Source organism: Lepisosteus platostomus, chromosome 7, assembly GCF_059453375.1.
Source record: "Lepisosteus platostomus isolate fLepPlt1 chromosome 7, fLepPlt1.hap1, whole genome shotgun sequence".
Classification (NCBI taxonomy): domain Eukaryota; kingdom Metazoa; phylum Chordata; class Actinopteri; order Semionotiformes; family Lepisosteidae; genus Lepisosteus; species Lepisosteus platostomus.
In genome coordinates, this window is record NC_142617.1 from 726,916 (window position 1) to 742,408 (window position 15,493).

The 15,493-nt window shown below is 44.7% G+C and overlaps 1 protein-coding gene across 2 annotated transcripts; it reads left to right on the top strand.

Annotated features, from left to right (window-relative positions):
- The first annotated feature begins 120 nt into the window (after positions 1 to 120).
- Positions 121 to 14,928, top strand: tmprss2 (transmembrane serine protease 2). 2 transcript variants are annotated; one of them, XM_088638367.1, is made up of 14 exons: positions 121 to 387; positions 3,516 to 3,594; positions 4,960 to 5,158; positions 5,588 to 5,674; positions 6,258 to 6,374; positions 7,369 to 7,498; positions 7,868 to 7,984; positions 8,716 to 8,759; positions 9,325 to 9,490; positions 9,571 to 9,740; positions 11,916 to 12,011; positions 12,616 to 12,758; positions 12,980 to 13,132; positions 13,925 to 14,928. In XM_088638367.1, exons 2-14 carry the CDS (start codon positions 3,577 to 3,579, stop codon positions 13,934 to 13,936), a joined length of 1,452 nt encoding a protein of 483 aa, XP_088494493.1. In that variant the 5' UTR covers positions 121 to 387; positions 3,516 to 3,576; the 3' UTR covers positions 13,937 to 14,928. The 2 variants fall into 2 exon arrangements, with proteins under 2 accessions (XP_088494493.1, XP_088494494.1); XM_088638368.1 differs by lacking the exon at positions 13,925 to 14,928 and having other exon boundaries at positions 12,980 to 13,141.
- The last annotated feature ends 565 nt before the right edge of the window (positions 14,929 to 15,493 follow it).

Genomic DNA, 15,493 nt, shown 5'->3' on the forward strand with positions numbered 1-15,493 from the left:
AAAAAACGTTATACAATTGAGACAGTAGGTGTATTGATACAGGAAGCCTTAAAAGAAGCTGAGGCGAAGTACAGCTGACAAAACGTTATTTGATTTAACGGGCTTTAATTTAAGGAAATCCGTTAGAAACGCTCAGATTTCGTGTGGAGCTGGAAAAGGCACGGCAGAGAAACACCCTTATCGCCTGTTTCGACAGCTTTCTCAGCGGGGCTGCTTTAAATAATGTTTGATAGCGGGTGTTAAAGTTTACCTGGCTGTCCAAGCAAAGGAGTGGCCTGTTTGTCCGACTGCCATCGCAACAGGCGGCCTCATACTAAATCAAAAGTTCAGAAATGGCTTAAGGAGCAGCGGCTCGTCACAGGTAGACCGAAGAGGGAGCGCACCGAGGTAAGAGCCTGTCTTTCCTCTCCAAACGTTTACAACGATTTTAATCAAGAAATAATGTGGGGAAAGTGTACATGCACGTATTTAAAATAGTTACCGTTAAAATACGTTAAGGAAAAATGAAAAGAATAAACATAAAGTTCCGACGGTACCACACAGCTACAATGTTTCCACAGCCGAAACGATGTTTATCCTCATTTTATGTGCGTGGAATTAACATTTACTTGTCCTTTTGTAGCCAATGCACGCTGACACAGCTCCCCACTCGTACATACACGAATGTTTGTTTCTTTCTTTCTAGGTCGATTTATCGATTATTCGATCGAGTTATTAAAATAGAGGGATGCCCTGTTACCTTAATTAATGGGCTTTAATTAAGACTTGAGTGTCTTAATGAATTAAGTTAACGGTCTCGCCGATATTCTAATGAAATCGGATTGATAAGGATCTAGACACAGGATTCAGTGAAAGTCTGCCCTAGATCTTCCCTCTTTTAAACATTTTTTATTTCTAAAAATATTGCTAATGCAGACTAATGGTAGCTAAAATTAATAACGTTCGCTATACAGTGGAAAGGTATTAATTCATTATAAACATATATGTATGTATTTATTTATTGGCACACTGTTTATGTAACCCAACAGTTTTCCATTGATAATGATTTATGCAGGATTTGTTAGCCAGAAAACTTATAGACTTTGCAGTTGTACACTGATCTGCTCGCTATATACATTCTATATAAATCCAATATCAAAATAAATATTTTACCAAATAAATTTAATTAGTTAAAAAAATGCTTTGTGAGTATTTACATAAAACGTTGTTGTAGAATTTTGTTTTTACTTACGAAGTCATTTCGTTACACATAACAGTCGTGAATTTCTGAAAGTATTCGATGAACTTCTCAACTGTCAAAGGCTTTCCGTTTGGTTTAAACTATTTCGTCTCCAAATCAAGCTGTTCTCGCGTTTTATATTGTCAGCAATTAAAAAAGCCCAAAAAGATAAATGTCTTAATTGGACCATGTTTTACTACCTGTATTTAGTTATTAGTTCACAATTTCCTGGAGGGTCAGCCTGCCTGTGGATTTTTCAGGTCTCTTGAAAGCATCAGCCCACGAGGAGCTGACAGGAGCTGGTAAACTGGCACAAATAAGACAATGAGCCGATGGAGTTGTTAGGAACACAGTGCTACCAAAAACCTGTGGACGCACAGGTCTTCCAGGATAAAGATCCCTGGATGAAGGGAACACATTCAGTAGAGGATATGATGACAGTTTTACTTTGAAGTCACCACCACATCGTTTCTTTACTATTACCAAAATTACATTCTTTCAGCTTGGCAGGGCTCTCGTGTAATTTTAATATAAATGTTAAATACTTAATTTTAACCAAAAACATGAGGTTAGTCGCTGTCAGTCAGCGTCTCGGCAACAGCCTGGAGCAGCAACTGGAGGGGTCATTCAGCAGAACCAGGATTTTCTGAAGTCTGTCATTGTTTAAAGCCGATTCAGATTAGAGGCACTTTTAATGCTCAGAACTAGAACATTTCACTAAACAAGTACTGGAGTAGATGTATATATGTTCACGTCTGTAGTAATTGTATTTTACCAGTATTACAGGAATTCAATTAAGTTTTAAGAAAACAATTGCATACGTTTTACTATTTATTTAAAAAGTGGGACTCCTGTCACTTTAAAATTGGTTTGTGTTTAATTCTTCTCGCCATTGTGAGAGGCCTCGTTATATTCCCTGGTGGTCTATACTGAGATTGGCCCCGCTCAGAGCATGGAGGAGCAGAGCGGGTCTGTCCTGTCTCAAAATCCAAATAACCGCTGTTTTAAACATCAGGGCTCAAGGATTTCACCACGAAGTGAGTTTTTTCTTAAGTTACTGTAAAATCAGATCAGTTCTGGGATAAGAGGAGCAAGTCCTTCCCCTTGTCTCAGTGGTGGAAGTGATGAGGATTGTTATCTCACATTACCAAGAGCTTGGTGAAGCTTTTTTGTTCTCCTGAGCTCAGTGTGACAAACAGGTTAACTGCAGGGTATCCCTCGTCTCACCACCTTCTGCCATGCTGACACGCAGGTGCTACCCTGTCCAGTTAACACCACTTTCCACAGACCTGTTGTAGCACACATTTTAAGAAAGGTTCAAGTCTTGCCTAATGCTGATCTTCCTAACACATTTGAATGGAGGCCTATTTGCTTTGAATACACTTCAGGATGTCATCTGCTGTTAACTACTACAGAGAAATGTTAATTTTATTGTTCTATGTTAATTTTATTATTTTATTTGCTTTGGCTACACTGATTGTACCCATCGGTCATGCTAATAAAGCACCTTGAATTGAATTGAATATCGAAGATGACGGATCTTGATGTAAAACCTGAAGAAAGTGGTTCTTTGAATCGTCTTGGGATTCAGCATTCTTTAAGATTAAATAAATGATAATGAAGTCTGTCTTTAATGGTCCAGATAAAAAGTACTGCCTTCCTCTGGTGTCTGTTAAGGGTTGCTGTAGAGTGAATGGTCTCCTGGCTGTGTGAACACCACTGCTGAACTGGTTCAAGTGTGCACAAACCCGTGACTTTACAGCTGCACTGTACATGGATACATTTACAGTTTATGCAAAATACACTGCAAAACGCATCTTTTTATCCCCATAACTGTACAGTGCAAAGCTCATCTCTACTATATTTTAGGTGGGTAGCTGCGTCAGCATGCCTAGGCTGCAAAGGAACAAGTAATAGGTTTATTCCATGCTGAAAAAAAGAAGAAAGAGAACACAACGTTTCGGCCGTGGAGCCTTCTTCACCTGAAGAAGGCTCCACGGCCGAAACGTTGTGTTCTCTTTCTTCTTTTTTTCAGCATGGAATAAACCTATTACTTGTTCCTCTACTATATTTTAGTCTAGGTCTGTGAAGCAACACTGGAATTTTGACATGCCCAACTTTCACATGCAAATCAAAGGCAGATACCTGAGTGAGATTTCACTCTGCAGTGGCAGAAACTTTCCTGAATGAACTATTATTACTGCAGGTGCTTTGTAGAAATGCAGTCACAATGTTGACAGTCACTATCGGTCATTCTCCTCATCTTCTCTGGTTGTTTTTTTTTCTCTATTTTTAGCGGAGTGCCCAAATTATTTTGTATTTTACTGTGAAGAGGAACTGCCTTCCAACCAACAGAAATGGCAGCTGCCAGTTCGGTAAATCCCTTCCTCCTTTCCCTACTGCTCTGAATATCTGGGTGTCTGTGACACTGGGGTGCTCTTACGAAGACAGGGTGAAAGGTCAGTAAGTGGGGCTCACAGGTGGAAGGTGTGCTCTCTGATTCATCTTGTAGTTTTGGATTGAAGACTTCCTATTTCCACAGTTATTAAATTCACTTCATCTTAATATTTTGGGGGTAATTTTTGATGCCTGTTACTGCATTAAAGGAAGAGTAGTCTGTTGTTCCTTTTAGAGGTGAACCAATGGGAAATGATTACCTTGGTGCTACACAGCTTGTCCAAACAGGAGCCTAACGCTCTGCCTTCTGCAAATACACCAGAATGCAGGAGTGGATGAAGGAGCTGATAAGCCATTTGTTCATGGAGGCTGTGAGAAGCCACAAGGGCTTCTTTAGCTGGGAGGGATTCACTGGCCGGCAGCATCAGTTTTCGATAAAAACACCAGGAAATGAGAAGGAGCTGTACTGACAGAGACCAGCACAGGCCTGAAGATGGTGTTATAATGGCATTGTCTAGGCCACGGATGTTTTTTCTCTTCGTCAATAATGTTTCTTGCATGTGTATGGCACTGTTCAACCAAAGCTGGTCAACGTGCATCCGAGCTGCACTGCAGCTCCTCCTGGGAGATGCACAGCGGGTCTGGGAGAGGAGTGGGAAATTGCTTGAAGGGGTCTGATTGTTCAAACCTAGAGTGGGATCTAGCCAGGACGCTCGAGTTAACACTTCTGCCCAGATGAATAGCAGTGTTTGATCTTTCGTGAACAAGTAGTCAGAACCGTGGTTTGAAGTCTCATCTGAAGGAAAGCCCCTCTGGCCGCCCAGTGTCCTTGGCATTGGTTTGGGAGCTGTGGTCCGGAGGGAAGAGCGCCACCTACTGGTCCACCCACACCACATGCCCCAACATGGTTTTCTCCCCCATCCCAGCACCTGCTGAGCTCCTGAGATCTGAGCAGACGGGGCTGAGGGGTGGTGACGCAGCTCTTCTGATCTTACTGTAATTTATTGCTTTCTGGGGACATTTGTGTATCATGGGGGAAAATGCATGTAAAGGGAAGCATTTTGGTTTTGTGATGTTTGAGTTGCAGGATTTAAGTTTTTGTATCCCAGAGCCCTGAACTATAAATACAAGCAAGAACAAAGCTTTACCCAAAGAAACACGAATCTTATATACACGATATAATGAGCCAGCTCATGTTTTCTCTTGTCAAAAAGCGGGTATTGTTAGGCATCATGTGTTACAGGCACCTCCTGCCTCTGCAGGCTGCTGTATTAGGAGAACGTCTCTCCTGGGTCTTGTGTCTCATGCAGCTCATTCCTGTGTCTCTGCTCTTGTCCCTGCAGCCGCCAGGCCTCTGCTACACGAACTGTGGGTTTCAGCAGGAGCAGGAAAAGCCGCCCCCCTATTCCTCACGCGGGGCCCTGCCGCCATACAGCCCCCCGCAGGCCCCCCCAGCCCCCGTGCCCCAGTACGCGCCGCGCCTGATCCCCACCCATTACTCCTCGACGCAGTGGCAGCCACCCGCTGCCCACAGCCACACAGGTAACCCCAGCTGGCACCCGGGCAGCCTCAGGTGACCCCGGCAGGGCTGGCGCTGTGCTGTAGACACGCCCCAAAAGAAATCGTCAGTCTGAAGGATTTGTCAGGGTCAGCCTAAGAAATCAATCAGCTACCGATGGAGGAGCGACAATGTGGAAACAGGCCCCACACAGACACATTCTGCTTGAAGCCCACTGGTGGTCAAGAAACCAAGAGAACCTCTTCCACAGCCCTGAGGCTTCTTCAGAGTCGACAGAGACTCATCCGGAGGGCAGCAGTGGAACCATGTGGAAGTGCTATAAAAACCAGGAACAGGAGGCTAGATGAAATCCTTGAGTTAATTAATTACTAAATCCCAGATGGCCTCCTCTCATTTGTGGCATTTCTTCTATTTTAAACAAAATGAGCTCACTCCAGATTTCTCTCTTTCAGCTGTCAGGAACAGACTTTGCTTGGTGGCATCCATCATCAGTGTGTTAATTGTTCTAGCGACTGCAGGGACCGTTGTCTGGTACTTCGGTAAGTAGCACGGGTTCTCTACACTTGGCTGCCTTCGACCTTTGTTCGATCTTGGAACAAGTGACAGAACACTTCCTTGAGCGTGACTCAGGTTTCGTGGTCTGTTTTCGAACAATAAATGGAACACTTTCCTGTGTGTGACTCAGGTTTCTTATCAAATTAAGTTCTTATTAACTCTTGCTAGGAGGAAACAAGGTAAAATAATAGAAATTAGTCAAAGGGTTTTAACTTGAATAAAAAAACAAGCAAAATCATGTTTTATAGCACTGGGAAATGAGTAGAAATGAATAGAAAGAAACAAATCCAAACCAATTAAGTATGAAAAATCTAAAGCTATGCTGCATCACCTGCAAAACCCGGTTACCTGGCTTCTAAAGTCTCTGTTATTAAGTTTTCATATGCAGTAATGGAATGACTTTCTTTAAAGAAAGTTTCACTCATTAAGAAAATGCTTTTCAAAAGCATTGCCTTTAGATACTCGCCATAGCTCAGATTCATACACGCTGAGCTACTGTGTGTCCTCCAGCCCCACTGCCTGGGTGACAGAGCTGTGCAGTACTGACCACTCCCTTTGTCTCCCCAGTGTCTTCTACCTGTGTGCTTGGAGTGTTCTGCCAGAGGTCACAGCTGTGCATCGGTGCCTCTCAGTGGTGTGATGGAGTGAGGGACTGCCCTGGGGGCGAGGATGAAAATCAGTGCTGTAGGTGTCTGTCGGTCTCTGTGCGCAAACCTTCAGGTGTTTTCTTCAGCTGCGAACCTGCTTGCGGTGCTGTGCAATCGTCCTGTGTGCAGATCAGCTCCTGGAACGTACAGGCCTGCTTCTCAGAGCCCTGCTGTGGGAAAGAGCTGCCCCACTATTGTATCGCATAAAGGAAAGAAGGAACATCTGTGTCTGCACGTGGCCTCGTCTTCTGCCATTTCCTTCTTTTCGTTTGGCGTGTTCCACTTTCTTCTGCCTCTTTGTAGCACTGATGCAAACATTAAGACATTCTGTTGACAAGCTCCAATTTCATATTGAAAATCTAGACCAAAAAGGAAACTTAGCCATTTTAATTCAAATTTTCAGTTCGTTGTGAAGATGATTTCTTGCAATATAAGGGCTGATTAGTTGAAAGTCGTTTGGTGCAGCACAAAGGGTCTGGGACATTACAAGTGCTCTGTAAGCCGGAAGGGTTTTGGGAAGCACAGGGTTAAGGAAAACCTGTTGTAAATGCAAGTGGGGATGGTGCAACAATAGGTGGCGCTGTTTCCTCTAGATCAGAATTTCTAAGCCAATGCGGTAGTATAGTGATCTGCAGCACCTGGCAAACCACTATACTGGGGCATGAGGACTAACGTACTGACAACTTGCTCATTGAAAGATACCAAGGCTCTGTAAGAGAAGAGGTGTTAAACCTGCTGTCCTGGCTAAATTCCGCTCTGGAATTATACAATCTGGCCTCCCTGTATTTCTCCATTCTTTCTATTGGTGAAGTAATTTGTCCACCTGCTGTGCTGTGCGGTGGAGCTGCACTTCAGTGGAGGAAGGAGAGGGTACCCTTCTCTATCCTCTTTGGATTTTTTTAAGATTAAAAATCCTATGTGATTATTAAGAATGTTTGTTATAAAGGATATTCCTGTTTCACCAGCTATACTTTTCGTTATTCATCTTCAAATCCCGTTTACCTACTTGTGTGTGTTTGTGTGTTTTGTAGTGCGGCTCTATGGCTCCAGTTTCCTTCTGCAGGCCTATTCAACTAAGAGCAGGTCGTGGAAGGCAGTGTGTGCTGATGGCTGGAATGATGTCTATGGGAAAGCTGCCTGTGAGCAGATAGGATACAGCAGGTTGGCATGGGATTTCTATTTGATCCAAGACACAGCTCCGGAATATCAGCTGATGTTTAGCTGTGGACATGGAGTCTTGAGTCTTGAGTCATCACTTAGTCGTCACTTGATTCTTTGAAAGCAAATGTGAATTTTTTCTTTCCTGCCTGTGGTGGACATTTGCACGTAAGAGACACTGAGTTTCTACTGGAGGGATCAGAACGCCTTTATACAGGCTGTCTAGAATTATAATAAATGTTTGACTGGGGACTGAAAACTGCTATGGCCATATGTCATGTCTTTAAAATGTACCATGGATTTTGAAATAAAGGAAGAGACAGGCAGCAAACCCTTGATTTATGAATTCATTGCTATTTTATTTTTTCACAGGCGCACATATGTCTCTTCTGGAGCATTGAAACAGGACAGTAGTGGCTCACAAGGCTTCTTCAAGCTGGTGCCAGGGCTGGGCTCAGGTACAGTCCTGCAGAGACAGCTGTCCAGCAGGTCAGTGAGAGCTGTGCTTCACAGTGCTGGTCTCTAGGAGTTGTAGCAGATGCTCAGATACAGTACCTGCATTCACTATGGATGGACACACCACCCTGTTGGTCTTCTTTTTATCACCTGCTATTGTACACCATGAAAGCGTACTGCCACTGAGTTCGTTTTCACAAAATTTACATTTTTGCTGTATTTCCTTTCCTAACGTCACAGGTTAGATAAACTACTAATAAGTCAACCATTGTAATTAATTAAATTGCTACATTAACGTATTCAAGCTATTTCTGACATTTAATTGTAGTCATTTTATTTTTTCCTTTTTTCAGTTTCCACATTTTACTCTAAATACAAGCTGTAGTTAACAGAACTCCAAAGTGCTTTCAATTATAAAAAGATTTATCGGATTGTTATCTCTTCTTAGGTGCATTTCTAGTCTTATCATGATCTCCACTGTGGATGCACAATGTAAGCTTCAAAGCAAAACAACATAGTTTCCAGTGGGGTTTCAAAACTAGAGAAATATCCTCCCAGCTGAGATTACATTGGATTGTAAGAACCACCAATGTTGTAGTTCAGAACTTTAAAGTTGAGGGACATGAATCTGACAATGACAAACGAGTCATAAAATCAAAAGCTGAAAGCACTCGGCTGACTGCAGTTACAGAAACCCAGTGTGATGCTATTGAACAAAAACTGTCTGTAAACGGCGACCTGATTGGCACTTTTCTTTCTTACAGCAACTCATGCGCCAGCGACGCAGTTGTCACACTGAGGTGCATCGGTAAGCAATCGCTGTTGCAGAGTACAAATCCACTGGAGACCTTTTGCTGAGCAGAAGAGGAGTTTAGTGTATATTCAGCTGAAGAGAAGCTCCCTCCTTTCAATTAGGAGGATGGTTCTGACCAGAAAAGTTACAGCTGGCCTTTCATACACTTACTTAGTCTCATAAAGGAAAACTTCAGTCATATTTAATTTCTGTTGGTTAAGACAATCATAAGATGTCTACGTCAATGAGCTTCATCTGTATTTTCTAAAAGCAGGTAGTTGTGATTGGCCTTCTACACAAAAACAGTTCTTTGGGACCATTAAAACAAGCGCTCTTTGTGTCTGCCCCTAGTCTTATCAACAGCAGATACACTTGATGCCGCAGCTGGTGTTTTGCTGAACATGGTGCACAGAGAGTGTAACCCTCCGCTGTGTTCTGGGCACGTGTGGGGAAGAGCCGGCTGCTTGAACTGACGCAAACCCCAGTCGCTCTTCTATCGGGGCTCGGTTGTCCCCAGCCGCGCGCGGAAAGCCAGATTCTCCCGGGCAGCGCTCACGGTGACCTGTCTGTCGGCCCCCAGCCTGCGGAGCAAGGAGGGGCCCCTCTGCGCGGATCGTCGGGGGGGAAGAAGCCAGCCCGGGGGAGTGGCCCTGGCAGGTCAGCCTCCAGGTCCGGAACTCGCACGTCTGCGGCGGCTCCATCATAACGCCGGACTGGATCCTCACGGCCGCGCACTGCGTGGAGAAGTAAGGCTCTCCTGGGGAGCGGAGCGGCCGCCGTGCGCAGCGGCCAGGGTCTCAGCGCTGTCTGTCCTCCTGCCCTGCAGGTACTCCAGCCCCAGGGACTGGACCGTCTCTGCCGGGGTGCTCACCCTGTCTGCGACGAGAAGGGCTCCCCAGTACACTGTGTCCCACATCATCTCCAACAGCTACGACACCGACACGAAGAACAACGACGTAGCCCTGATGAAGCTGCACACCCCCCTGCAGCTCTCAGGCAAGTGGATCAAGCGTATTTTAAAACAGAAATTCGGTATGCATAAGCTTCTGAAGAGTATTCTATGGTTTGCATTCATGACATCTCCGTGAGTGTGGTAGAGGAGGCGGTGGCATGGTTCTGTGAACGTGCAGTAAGAGTACGCAAAAGATTGCAAATGAGAAAGGACCTGCTTGAAAACTCGATCAAATGCAGATATTTCTTGTAGCATGTTGACCAGATATTCTAAATGTGGGTTCACTAATGCATTCTACAATTGTGACACAACCTTGTTATTAAAGTTTCTTTTTTATATATGTTTAATTGATACCACACAATGTCTGAAGGCTAAAAAATAATTGTTCATATAAACACCTTTTTCAGGTTTGGTATCTCCCAACTTCCATTTGTAGTTTACATTTTCGCTGCCTACATTGTAATACTATGCAGTCGTCTGCGTTGAATTTAATCTACTGAATATTGTTTAAGTCTTCAAGAATTATTTCTTTTAAATTTTTGGTGTTTTCTAATTTTCCTCACTTGACCTCATTTGCAAATTTGACTAGTTGACTAACTGTAGCAGAATCTAGATGATTGGTATTAATTAAGAAGAGCTGTGGTCCCTGTGGTCCTCCACTTATTGATACACCCCAGTTGAGTATTCACCCCTTATCTGTCCTTTCAGTTTCCTTAGAGTACAAAATAAAGTAAATTTCATAGACCAGTATTGCCAGGTGTTTTCCACTGGTTACAATCAGGAGGAAAAGGGTTGAATAAGCAAACTGCAGATATAGTGTGTCATTTAAACACAACCTGCTAAACACAACTGAGACGAGAAGAGTCAGGGTCCCCTGGGTAGCTTGTGCTGTCACCCCAAGGGTGTGTGTCCGATTGGTAGATTCATGTCGTCTGACAGGCCAGGTGCTTCAGTGGCACCTGGGTGAGCGGGGCTGTGAAACGAGACGAATGGTGGGCTGCCATCATGTGATATTACTGTGATATTGCCAGGGGGGGCATTAGGAGAGGTCAGAGGTCTCTTGCACGATCATGTTTTGTTTTCTGGGGGTGGAGGCTCCATTTTTCTCTTTCACACTCATTTCTCAATTTCTCACATTCCCCGTCTCCTTCGCCCTCCTGCTAGCGCCGCGCCGCTCTGGGTCCGGCACAGCCCCCTCCCGAGAGCGCGGGCCTGTCCGGACAGAGCCCAGAGCTGCGTGGGAGCTGCAGTCCGCCCCTGCTCAGCGCTCCAGAGCTTTCAGTTTCGTTTCCTGGGCAGGGGGAGGTCTTATTTGAAAGCACAAGGAAAACTTTGAGCAGGTGTATCAGGGATCCACAGCGGTATTCACATTGGTTTCGATTTCTTATTTCTTCTTCTCGCCATGCCTGCACTGGCCCATGGAGACAAATGTTAAACAGGAAAGTGTATTGTATTCCACCACGGTATTTCCATGCTCCATTGAAGTCCCACAAAGGCATTAGAAAACCATGGGAAATAATTCATAATAATTATAATAATTGCTTACACTTATATAGCGCTTTTCTGGACACTCCACTCAAAGCACTTTACAGGTCATGGGGACTCCCCTCCACCACCTGGATGATGCGACGGCAGCCATAGTGCACCAGAACGCTCACCACACATCAGCTATCAGTGGGGAGGAGAGCAGAGTAATGTAGCCAATTCATAGAGGGGGATTATTAGGAGGCCATGATTGGTAAGGGCCAATGGGAAATTTGGCCAGGACGCCGGGGTTACAGCCCTACTCTTTTGGAGAAGCGCTCTGGGATGTTTTAATGACCACAGAGAGTCAGGACCTCAGTTTTACGTCTCATCCGAAGGACGGCGCCTGTTTACAGTAGAGTGTCCCCGTCACTATACTGAGGCATTAGGACCCACATGGACCACAGGGTGAGCGCCCCCTGCTGGCCCCACTAACACCTCTTCCAGCAGCAACCTGAGCAATCATGGCAAAACTATGATACAACCATTGTAAGCGTACAATATTCTCTAAAAGGTAAATGTTCATGAGGGAGGCTGGGTTCCTGAGCCCAGCGCAGACAAGGTGGCACTTCTGATCGGAATTATCACCTGTATGCAAGAAGCCAGACGGATTCTGCTCTGTGGAGGTGTCAGGGAAAACACTGCCCAAGTGTATCAGGAAAGTGAAATGACTGTTTCCTTTTCTCTGCTTGCAGGCACAGTAATGCCTGTGTGTTTGCCAAATGTGGGTCTTAACATCTATCCAAATCAGAAATGCTGGATATCAGGCTGGGGAGCAACGCGGGATGGAGGTACGATGGTATCTAACCTGTGCAGCACAGATGACTCTACTGACTGTAGCTTTTGAAGACCAAAACTGAAATTATCTTGGGGCTTCACATTTAACCTCTAGTCATGGTGTAATATCACTACACTACAACACAGTCACTAGAAACCAGAATATAGTGTTAATATTATAGTTATAGATAATAATGTGCAGAATTCAATTGAATTAAAGCTTTATCTTCCCTAGGGAGAAATTGGTGAAATGGCAGAACACAGCCAGGAGACAAGAGAGTTATTTTACATGATTTGAGAACAAGATTACAGAGTGGATGAATTATCTTCTAAGCCTATTAAAGTTACAAGTGGGGATAGAGAGGCGTTTTCCAGATGGAGTAGTGATAGTCAGCTAGATGTGATCTACCATGATCACTTTGCTGTTCATGTTTGCCTCAACCTGTTGCAATTTGCTGTAGTACTGTTGTTACCGAACCATTGGGAAAAGCAGTAAGATTAAACACTTCCAATAAATTGGAGATTTATCAATAGATTGATAGGAAAGTGTTTAAATGTAGTAGTTACACAGAGTAACTGGAGCTGGTGTGGAGTCCAAAGATTTCTTTTTTATTTTAGGATCCTCTTCTGAGACGCTGATGAAAGCACAGGTCTCGCTGATTGACAGGGCGGCGTGTAACAAGCGCACAGTGTACGCTGGGCTGATAACCAACACCATGATCTGTGCTGGGAGTCTGCAGGGCGGCGTGGACTCCTGCCAGGTAACAGGGACACCCTGTGCTAAGTGTGTGGACAGTGAATGTAGATCTGTAAAACCTGTAGCCTGTTTCCCTTCAGGAAAGGATGTTGACCACCCTGCTGTAATGTGCTCTTGTCACACACAAACGCGAAGAAGCCAGGTGGGGTTTCACTGTCCCCTCTGTGTTTGGGTGATCACACTGGGCAGGGGGTGGAAGTCTAATTCTGACTCTGTGTCCCCCAGGGAGACAGCGGCGGCCCCCTGGTGGCTGAGGTCGACTCTCTGTGGTGGCTGCTGGGAGACACTAGCTGGGGATACGGCTGTGCTCTGAGGAACAAGCCAGGGGTGTACGGCAATGTCACCGCCTTCCTGGACTGGGTCTACCAGCAGATGCAGGTACACTGAGCTCGGGCGCGTGCCCTGTACGTCACCGACCCATCAGAGCAGAGAGGAGAAGCAACGGCTTCTTCCCATTTGTTTAGAAGTTTTAACACAAACGCAAAATTCTTAATATGCTGTTTTTTTCTGGGGACAGCACGACATTAACTTACAGTACTGCTTGGGTTAGATATAGGGTGTCCCGAGGACACCATGTCCACCAGTGCGCTTTCTAACCGGGTGCGATTTGAAAACTGCCCTTAAGCTGAAGCGAGCCTGTGAGTGGAGTATGGCAGCTCTGCTCCATGACTGTGTGCTGTGAGCCTGCCTCTGCGTTCTCTCCCTGTCACAGGTCAGACTGAGGAAACAGCAGCTCAGTGTTGCTGGTTTTAAAACGAACAATAAAAGGACTGTACAAAAACATTTTTATTTTTTCTCTGTGAGTTAGTTAAGCTACAATAAAATAGTCAGTGTGGGAGAAAGTTAATTAAATTAAGTTAATTTAGGTCTGTTTAAGGGCATTTTAAAGATCCTATCTTGTGCACAGAGGTTTTTCTGCTGTTTTCTTTGGAAACAAGGTTTGGGTTGTGTATCACATAGAGTTTGAAATTTACACTGTGACAAAATGAGTTGAACACTCTGTAAAAGTGTTTTAAGGTCAGGCAGGCCATTTTTAAAACTATCGTTAGAGATATTTTAATGTTTCGGAGCTGATAGGTTACACGTGAAGTGTACGTGAAGGAAGATTAATTTTCATTTAATTTGGAGTTTTCCAAGATTTTTTCCTAAGGGAAGTGCATTGTCTTTCAGAACAACCTCTGAGCAAGCGTTTTTCACGGAGCTGCTGCACAGGACCCTCGCCAGGGGAGCCCACTGCTGCCTCACTCCTGGACACGGTTTTGCAGAAAGAGAAGGACACTGGTTTTAAAAGTATTCCCTGCTATTTTAATTGCCCAGGACTTTGTTATTAGCAGTTATTGAATTCACTCGGGTTGAATTCCCAGGTTCACGGTCCATTTAATGAATGCTGTACATACAGAAGAATCTGCGCCAGCGGCCAGGAGACAGCCCAGGCTTCAGACTGTGGACAGAAGCTGCCCTTCCAGGAGCTGACGGCGCTGGGCGACCAGTTGGCATGAGCAGCGTGATGCCCACCTCTAGGGTTCGCAGACGCTTGTTCCTGTGCAGCTCAGCTCCGTTATGCCCTCCTCACACAGTGTCTGTGCACATGGTCGCCGGAGCTGAGGGCCGGAGACAAGCAGGTGGACTTGTTCACATCTTAAATGCACTCGGAACGGGTACAGGTGGAGAAGTGGAGAGAGAGAAATACAGGTAGCTCACCAGCGCAGCGTCTTCAGGTGAGGCAGAGAGGGAAGGGTGGTGTGCTCTCAGGCAGGTCTCTGTAAATAACACAAGCACCTGTACAAAGCCCTGCGCTATGTAAGGCTTCTTTGAGAACCCCAGCCTTGTGCCCGGCCACAGTCTGTACCTTCTGGCACAGACTGTGGCGTAAGAAAGGAGGATTCCAGTAATGTATATGATCTGCAATGCAGTGACCTTGAAAGACATGAAGATATCCACTGAACCTCACTGCACTTCAGCTAGAGATAAATGTTCCATTAAAATTCTGTATCTGTATGTGCAATTTGATCTGTTCGTGATTGTTCGTTTTTTATAGAGATAATTCTGCTTCCCTTTTCTACAAATACATAGGAAGGCACTGTATTATGTGGAACTTTAAGAAGCACATAAAATGGAAAATATCTGAAGTGCATCCATCTTGTATCTGATAAAATGGAGCATGTGTGACTCTCGTTGGAGTGCTTTGTGCTTTCATTATTCCTTTTGAGAAATTGTCCTGTTGTTTGTATTGCATATCATTGGCATCCCTGTACTTCTAATGCACAGTAAGCATCAAACCCCAGCCTAGAATCTAAAGGAGAGGTTTTAAATAGTCTAGACTACTGCGTCACTGTATCAGTGCGTCACTGTATCAGTGCGTCACTGTATCAGTGCGTCCCTGGCACTGGTTCATTGGGCTCTACTTCACAAGACTCTGCATCACTGGCCACTGCTCAGGAGCCAACAGAGCAAGCTGCCGCACTTCTAGAGGACTGAAGTGCATAAGAAACATGGATTCTCGTGCGGGTTGAGTTTGTCTTTAAGAAATCACTATCATGCTGGTGTTGTGACTAGACTGTTTTGCAAATACAGTTTAAAGAAAGTAATGATATCGTAAAGTTTGCAAACAAGATAAGGCTGTTTGTTTTTTTAGTATGTAATTGATCTTAGGGTTTCAGCTGCTGTTTTGTGAAAGAAGTGATAGTATCAGCATCAACAACACAGCAGAATAGAGCCTGTTCCACATTTCCATAGCCC

Coding starts and splice junctions, on each gene's coding strand:
- tmprss2 (XM_088638367.1), top strand. Junction 6,375..7,368: donor CGAGGATGAAAATCAGTGCT/GTAGGTGTCTGT, acceptor TGTGTTTTGTAG/TGCGGCTCTATGGCTCCAGT. Junction 7,499..7,867: donor GAGCAGATAGGATACAGCAG/GTTGGCATGGGA, acceptor ATTTTTTCACAG/GCGCACATATGTCTCTTCTG.